This window comes from Biomphalaria glabrata, chromosome 11, assembly GCF_947242115.1.
Source record: "Biomphalaria glabrata chromosome 11, xgBioGlab47.1, whole genome shotgun sequence".
Classification (NCBI taxonomy): domain Eukaryota; kingdom Metazoa; phylum Mollusca; class Gastropoda; family Planorbidae; genus Biomphalaria; species Biomphalaria glabrata.
The window spans coordinates 24,614,022-24,623,262 of NC_074721.1; the positions used below are offsets into that span (position 1 = coordinate 24,614,022).

Consider the following 9,241-nt stretch of genomic DNA (forward strand, 5'->3'; position numbering starts at 1 on the left):
TATAGTATACAAGGACAAAAAAACTTTTTCAGGGCTTTCACTGCTGATACTACTTTAGAGCAAAAAAATAGGATTGTTACGTCTTATTATGTGGTGAGACTCTGTAGTGATAAACTGATATTAAAGCGACAAAATCATAGTTTATAAATGCTTTAGTTTTATTAACACTGAAACCACTCTTTAGTTTCTATTCCTCCATTTTGGCTCTGCCCCTCTCAACACGCACTCGCACCGTTCCACTTTTTCAGTAACATGCGCACGTAACAAGGATATTCGTCAATGTTGAATACTGCCTGGACATTTATTAGCTCTGGACCTCTTGAGATTTCAAAGTATTCCGTCCATCTTCTGAACACATTCTTATCCTCAGTGAAACATCTTTTTTTTTTGTCTTCTATTGTATTAGTTCTTCCGTGCTATGAGGTAGTGAAAATCAGCCGTGGTTGACGGTGACCTCTGCAAAAGACAGTTGGAGAGCTCTCACAAAGGCCGCGGGACACACATTTGAAGCTCAGAGGAAAGCCCTTCTAGAGGGCAGGCGCAGAAGACTAAAAGAAAACTTAAATAGAACCGCCGCATATAAAGCTTTTGTCTGCACCAAATGTGGAAAAAGATGCAGGTAGCAACTGGGCTTGCGTAGTCATGTGAAACAATGCACTCATTCTTAATCTTCGGAATTTAATATATTGCCATTATATATCTATATTCCTTTTGTGTTTGTTGATAATACAAAATCTTTTTTTTTATCTTTCAATTAGAGAGCTCTATACATAATCTGTTGAGTATGGCCTTAGAAAAACTGGCTTTTCTTCCGTTTGGCCTTTTCTTGGATATTTGGAGATGGGATGTGATGAAAGGAAAGATTACAGAAGAGAATTACAACAAAAAGTGGTGGGAGATGAGGTAACGGTTTAGTTTGAAAGAAACTTTTGATTTTGTCCCCTTAGGTTCTATTTCACTAATTGTAAATTAAATTTACATCACTGTTTGGAAGTTACTGGCTAGTATATTCTGTTAATTGTTCTTTTAATTTGTATAACATTCGTAAAATATCGTTTTTACTGTCCCTGCTGATCTCGCTGGGTTGAATGACTTGATTGGATAGCATGAGAAATGATATTTTCACAAACTCATTTTAGAAACATTTGTGTTATGACGAAAATGAACTTTCGGGAAATGTTAGCTCTAAATGCAATTGTAAATTGCGATTTTGAATAGAAAGTATATTAAGTACATTATTGGTTTGGAAGAACGTCTCTGCAATGCAACTTTTAAAACTTGTTAGCTTCAGAGAGTTGCAGTTCTTGCATGAAATATTTAACAATTCGCTTTAAGCAGAACTTTTTTCTATGCTCGGTATTCGTCATGGCCTTAGTACAAAACTTCTTATATTCGTTCACACCAAATCTTACTAAGTTACACAGTAAAGCAGGATTTGATTCAAAACAAAAAAAAAGCATTTTAAAAATATTTTTTTAAGAATGCACTACCTCAGTACAACTTAGAATAAGGCTTGTTTTCCAGTCCGAAGATTTAAGACACATGTTTTGTAAAATGTTTTACATGAATCGGATGTTCCTTCAGAGTTGAAGATAGTTTACTTCCTAGTCCAAACCTCCCGCAGGACGATGGGGGATGGGAGCGGGCAGGGTTTGAACCCTCGACCGTCGATAAATCTGAACGACAGTCCAGCGCTCAAACCGTACGACCAGGCAGCCATCCAACATGCAACTTATAATTTAGATATCACTGGAATAAATTGAAAATATGTTTACATAGATCTAGATCATGAGTGTGCAAATTACGTAACGCGGGCCACATGCGGCCCGCCGAAGTGTTTTATGCTGTGTGCCCACAGTATATACATATAAAAATGCTAATATATTAAAAATAATTCTAAATATCTCTATTAATGATTGAAACTCTCTCATTATAAAAAGTTTCAAATAAACGAAAATTACTTTTATTGGCTGTACTTCAATACACTCAGTCTAACACACAATCTTAGGTCAGTATTTATTCAACGTTATAAAGAAATGTGTTGAGTATTAGGTATGCGTGGATATCAAGATCTGTGATTGAGAAAATCATTTTTAAAGAATAGCCCAACCATAAACTCTAAACAGAAAAGTTTGCACAAAGCTGCTTGATATATCGCTTCAATATAACCAAAAGCAAAATAGAGACTAAAGTCATCAGAGCTAGGGGGTCTTATCCGCTGGCAGGTTAGAAAAAAAATTTTAGATTTAGAAACCAAATATTCCGATGCATCCGCTGGCCTTGCATGGGCAAGACAATGAGAAGATAAAATCTCAAGGAAGAAATTTCTATGTTCTTTAAAGGACATTGACTGTGACCTTGTTACTAATATTTCGAATGCAAAGTAGAAGGCAGATTTCATGTCTTTTGTCACACCTATTGCAACGGGCTGCTTGCAATGAAATGCAAGTGCATGTTAAATCTTTTCAAACAAGGCTTTCACATTTCTCCAGGCCAGAAAGTGAAAACAGGATTTGTCATTTTCCTTTGTTGAAAGATGAAAATATTTCTAGTGAATGGTTAAAAGTACCAGACTTATTTGGATTCCTTAATTATGGAATTGACGTCAAGAACCAGTCTTCAATGCCATCAGCTCACCATTTAGCGCAGAAGCTGATTCAGCTCCAGAAGACATAACTCCATGCAAATTATGACCTGAAAGAGAGGTTCCAGTCAGTACTTCCGCGGTAGCTTAATGGGTGCCAGAAGCTTTATTTCCACACTTTAAAAAACCTTGCTGCTAAGCTTTAACATTATTTGGCTACACATGAAGTGACTCGAATACAGGTATACAGTGAGCCCTCGTGCTTGAATTGAAGTCAAACAACTTTTCAAAAATTGTTTTTAAATGCCATAATAGAAACCTTCTCCCAGATTAGTCCCTCCTTCACCCCCCCCCCCCACATTGGTCCGCACACGTAATTGGACCATAGCGCATTGAGCATGAAATTGCGCTAATTAAAAATGATTGGTAAAAATATTTGCACAGAATTATTATTTTTAATTTAGATCTATTACAAATTAATTATGTGATTGATTTTAAATAATTGATACAATAACACGTAGTATAAGCTTTGTTTTAAAAAAGCATTATTTATATTTTGCTTTTTAATTTTATTTGATTCGTTCTTGCTAAACTAGTGCATCCTATTCTTAAGGTTCTTTCGTGGATCTGGTCTCTAGTTTAGAGCAATACAGATAGGAAAGTTTGTTTCCAAACAAATGCCGGCTGCTGAAAAAAAAATTTTTTTTCACTTTGGTGTCGACCCTAATTTTAATGCGTATTATCCGCCCTTTCATTGCCTAGTGACCCCAGTGACTGACATTCTAATTCAATTATTTCTTATAGATTACAGTACCAAGGACTTCGGTCACCTGTCCCTCGTTCTGAACAGAATTTTGATCCTGGAGCTAAATATCATATTATCAGCAATTCGCCTTACATTAGGTAAAATATCCATTTTAATAATGCATAGATTTGTTTCTTTTTTAAGACATATTTCAGATATTTTAAAACAATGTTAATGTTAATATAAAATTCAAGCCTGAAAAAAAAGGGGGGTTTTATTAAAAGAGGAAGTATTTTGCCGGGAGTTTTTTTTTTGTTCTAGTTCAGACCTGCTTGAATGCTGTTTGGATAGAACCGATTGAAATATTGTTTGTTTTATTTTGTTGACCTGTGATTTCTTGTTTTATTTTGTTGACCTGTGATTTCTTGTTTTGTAGTTACTTCATCAGTTACATTCAACAATTTCAAATGTTTCAAAGTCTGTGTCAAGTGAGTGGCTATAAAGGTCCTCTACATAAATGTGATATCTACGGTTCACGGGAAGCAGGGCGAAAACTTAAGTAAGTCAAACAAAGAGTTTACTTTTGGTTTTTGCTCTTCAAGTCAATTTTATCATTTTATCAAGTCACTCCGTCTGTCTGGGAAAAATCTTTGTCACATTAATTCTACCATTTCCCATGCTCATATCAAGTTGAAACTTTGTACAATTATTTATTGTTGATAACAACATTTGAATCGATAAAGAATAACCAAGCAGTTAATCAATTAGTCGTAATTAATTAATTTAATGTACTGAATTAGTGACTGCAGAGCCGTGACAATAATAACAATAATGCAGAGCATTAGATCTTTCGTTAAAAAAAATGTAAACAAACAATCGACAAATAAAAGTGATAGCCTACCACGTTCTATTTGTAAAAGTACCTGAATAGCGCGGAGTTTGAACTCAGAGTCTAGCAACTTGTGAACATTTATTTCAATTTGACCTCGCTTAGATCAAAGTGCGGGAGCTCGGTCAACATGCAAGATAGACGCAAGACTAGGAGACTAACTTACGCCATTGTACTCAGTATGCTTAGTTCAACAAGTTTCATCCCAAGTAAAGGTGAACCAAAATGACCAATACAATGAGAAAATACGACAAATTCTAATAGTGCTTTTCGATAGCACTCTAGAGAGAATTGCTCTTTGCTCATTTCACTTTCTAAAGAGAAAATTGCTCTTTGCCAAATTCATTTTCTAAAGAATGTTTTGTTTTTTTTGTCGACTTCAGTGTCTAATAGGATATTTGCACTTTTTATATAAATGCCGACCGACATCACTATTCAACAAGAAAAACAAAATAAAGAAATCCTTTTAAAAAAAGCATATCTTAGGGGAAGAGCTCCACACTTACAACTATACATCTCAATAATATAGTATTATTTCCCATATTTGATTTAAACAAAATAATTAAGTACCAATAAATAATTGACTGATTGGATAATTTGTAGCGGCCCCCGAAAGGGGAAAAGACGCTACTAGTTTTGTGCGAAATGTCTGTCCGTCTGTCCGTCCGTCCCGTTTAGATCTCGTAAACTAGAAAAGATATTGAAAATCCGACATCACAATATTTTAGACTATTCAAAGTTATGATGCAACGGCTACTTTTTTTTTCTGAAAGCGAAAAATTTAATTTTTAAAATCAGTTATGCAAGCAGTTTTTTTAAGAGAAAAAGCTAATTAGTATGCATTAAAAGTTAGACCTAATTTAAATCAAATAGTAATCTTGTTAACTTCATTTTCCTGAACATTTTTTTTAAATCTCTGGATTTTATCCATGTATTTATTTTTTGAAGATTAGAATAAGAGATTGAGCCTATTCAAAACAATTAGATCAATTAAAAGACATCAGTTAGGTTAGCCTTTTGAGTCGGAAGAGCCGAAAATTACAATTTACTAAATTTTTAAGTTTTTAAAGAGCCACAAAGTTTTTTCTTGCCAACTATAAATATTTATCAAACAATTAATTTATTAAATAAAAAAAAACAACAACGAATTCATATATAAGTAGTGATTTTTCACAACAAATTAAGTTAGAATACATTTGGCTCATAACTTGTTTTTAGTTTCAAACACGACTCTAAATTTTCATTTGTTAGTTCTTACTTCGATTTTAATTACATGCATGCAAGAGAACGCTTTCTCGCGAGACTATGTCGATCCAAAGATAGTCAGCACTTCGAATGTCAACTTCACCTCACTGTAGCAATCTGGGAGATTATTCCATGCGCCGAATTAACTCGAGGGATTCCTTTTAAAGCTGTCCACTTTTGTTACATTTCTGGACATCCAACACTTTCAACTTGCTTTTCAACTCTGTAATCCAGTATCAATTACAAATGAATCAAGGTGGATTTCGTTACTATTTGTGTTGATATGGTGTACTCGGAATGCTACAACGGTTTTGTTAATTTTGAACTGCTCAAATCTGTCAAGAAAGGTATCTTTGATTTGTTTTTAATAACTGTGCTGAAGTAACTCGTGTCAAAAGTTGCACTGATTTTATCGCGATACTGCTTTAGACATTCAAAATGATGTAATTGACCGCTCTGAATATCTTCTACAATATCTTCTACAAAAAGAATTATTTTTTCTTCAAAACAAACCAATTCCTCTACCAAAACATAGGCTGGGTTGTCCTTTCTTTGCAGTTTTAGATTCAGCTTATTTAATTTACACTGTTGTGAGTTTTTAGTTTTCGCTGTTATATCAATCATAAAGTAAAATATTTGCAACTATTTGTCGTTCTCTAATTCGCTGTGATCAATGCCTTTATCATTTAGAAATGTATTTATTTCATTCAAGCACAAAGCAAAACGTTTCAACACATTACCTTTGCAAAGTCATAGCACTTTTTTGGGAAGAAGGAGGTCGGAATACTGAGCCTCCATTTCGTTTAAGTGGTAGAGTGCTTTTGACAAGATGATGTTTATAATCTTGATTACCAAATTCATGATCTCATCAATTTCGGTCGGAATCGTTTTGGGCACAAAGATCTTCTTGGTGCATTATTTAGTGAAACGTAAGAATTTCTTGGTTCGACGAATTGTTGTTGCACTTTTAGATTTTCTTGCCATACTTCTGGCTCTGCTCTATCAGTTGCTATTTAAATGATTTTATCTTATTTTCTTCAAGGTATTTTTGCATAGTATTCGCTCTATCGTCCCCTCTAGTTTGTCACAAGAGCGGTAGCAATCCTAAGAACGACATTAACGACATGTTTGTTGTTGTGTTTTTTTTTTCAAGATTTCTGGTTTGTTTTTTGAAATCACGAAACAGTTCTTCAGATGCACGTAGGAAGCAAACTTCGACACACCATCTGTAAATGGTTTGCCTTTTTGTGTAATTTCTAGTAGTTCCGCAAAGCTTGCCAGATTAGCATTACTTGTAGATTGTTTCTAACTTTGAGAAGATAATGTGCTTCCAACTCATTTACTTAAAACAACAAATTCAACGTCACAGTTTAAGCTCGTGGTTAAGACGCCAATTTGTCTTGCGTAGAAAGCGAATTAAAACCCACATAGAAACATCCGATGACGGCCGAGATCTTCCGACGGACTGACAACAGTGACGACGAGTGTAATCAGGGAGGGGTGTGGTGAAAAGGAGTACAAGTTTCTGAGAGATCAAATCGGCGTCTAATCTTCGTTAAAAGATTCAGAACTTCTTTAGAAAATGTTCCGATAAAATAAATAATATTAGCGTATTAAATTAAAGAGCCGCAACTTCACGTCCAAAGAGCCGCATGTGGTTCGCGAGCCGCAGGTTGCCGACCCCGGAGTTAGGCCAGGGGAGTCGCGGTGGCTGAGCGGTAAAGCGCTTGGCTTCCGAACCGGGGGTCCTGGGTTCGAATCCTGGTGAAGACTGGGATTTTCAACTTTGGAATCTTTGGGAGCCTCTGAGTCCACTCAGCTCTAATGGGTACCTGACATTAGTTGGGGAAAAGTAAAGGCGGTTGGTCGTTGTGCTGGCTACGTGACACCCTCGTTAACCGTAGGCCACAAAAACAGATGAACTTAACATCATCTGCCACAAGGTCTAAAAGGGGAACTAGTTAGGCCAGATTCACATCTAAATTTACATTTACTTTCACCTATTCTTTGATCCGCGGGACCGTTGGGGCACTACACAAGATCTGTTAACCTTCTTTCTCCATTTTTATCTCTCATTTGTCTTTGAAATAATTTCATTTGGATGTTCTTTCTGAAAATATTGAAGCCTGCCTGGGTGGACCACTTCGGGGGGCGATTTTGAGTTTGTGTTTCCACACAAACTGTCTTTTGTAACCTTGTTTTTTATTGATTTGTCTTTTGTTAAGTATTTGTAAAAAAAAACTTTCAAATTGTTAAAAATTTCAGCTTGATCCGAGAATGGGTGTGAGAGAAATAATGAGAACAATTATATGAGGGGAACAAACCCCGCATATTTAGCCACACTGAAGGATTAATTTCTCTTGTCGGTATTAAACAAAATAATTCCTTACTTACCACTAATTTAATTTTTTTATTGGTTCATATCACGTCTATGCTAATGAATATTTGTGCAAAGTTTTCACTTGATCCGCGAAAGGCTGTGGAAGAAACAAAGTGTACAAACTTTTATACCAGACCCAGAGTTGATATACGCTTCCTAAAAAAAAGGTAACGGTAAGATAAAAGACCGTGAATGGAGAACAGGGTGATGATTAGGAATGAAAGTTTAAAGAGCGTTTTTTCACCCACCAATCCTTGTTTTTTTGTACATGTCATGTTCTCGGTCATTACTGTGGGAGCCTACCAAATAGTATGTTTCCTTTACCAGTTCTCTTTATGGATGTTTCATTACGAAGTGTAGTTGGCAAACAGCCAATCTCTCTTGATTCTATTCTATCATCGAAAGATGAACTGCATCAACAAATAACTTGATCACGAAGCAGGGAAAATCATTGAATGAAACATCATGCAAACTTCTTCATAATACACACAGCAAATACATCTGTCATACTTTTCATGCAGAATCTAAACAAATGCTTTATTTTACTTTAGAAACAAGCTTTGCACTTCTTACTGTTCTACTTGTCTTTAGACATACACTCCATTACGGCTCAAGTATTCCCTGGCAAGATCAACTTGAACACTTAACAGGAAGCAAACAGGTGAAATCTGACGCCATATTGGAGTATTTTAGACCGTTGTATGACTGGCTAGTCCTGGACAACATCGTACACAAAGAAAAGATTGGTTGGAACGAAGCAGAAATCAATTGGATTGATGAGTGATTCAGAAGTTCTTTGATTGACTTCCTAATAAAGTAAACGAAGAAGCCCTTCCAAAGTAAGACAATACAAAACCAAATGACAAACATTTGCTGGCAACGTTCTTTTTGTTTCACTTTGTCAACTAAAGGTTCAAATGAGGTTCATGGTTCCAAGGTAGAAACAAGAAGACTACTGCCACCTCTAGAAATACTCTAATTTCTTTCTATGTTCATAGTGCACTACATTACTGCCAATAAAATGTTTTTTTTTATTTCATTAAATATTTGTTTGTTACTTGGTGCTTTCATTTGTCCATACTTTACTTATTTCAATTTTTATTATATTTTCATTTAGATTGAATGAAATACAATTGTCAGAGTTAGGGAGAAAATATTAAACAGTTGTTGAATGCCTACATTGTTAGCTTTTTTTTGTACTTGTTCAGTGGCTCTAAACATTTGTGTGCAGTGCACATTCTATGCAAATATAAATAACCTACTATAAGTTTCTTTTCATTCCAATCTGAGCTTAGACGAAAAGCAAATTCTGATTTCAATAACTCCGTATTACATTTATCGTTTGTATTTTGGTGTCTGCATTTTAAATTATAATATATTTCTAACTATCATATGTTT

General features: G+C 35.1%; 1 protein-coding gene across 2 annotated transcripts in view; it reads left to right on the forward strand.

The window, feature by feature from the left end:
* The window catches only part of LOC106059089 (angiotensin-converting enzyme-like), an 80,804-nt gene extending 71,785 nt beyond the window's left edge, over window positions 1-9,019 (forward strand). For both annotated transcript variants that reach the window (XM_056004136.1, XM_056004137.1), the window contains 4 exons: window positions 759-903; window positions 3,389-3,487; window positions 3,766-3,888; window positions 8,435-9,019. In XM_056004136.1, the coding sequence (XP_055860111.1) occupies window positions 759-903; window positions 3,389-3,487; window positions 3,766-3,888; window positions 8,435-8,627 (560 nt within the window). In that variant the 3' untranslated portion in view covers window positions 8,628-9,019. The remainder of the gene's footprint in view (window positions 1-758; window positions 904-3,388; window positions 3,488-3,765; window positions 3,889-8,434) is intronic.
* The last annotated feature ends 222 nt before the right edge of the window (window positions 9,020-9,241 follow it).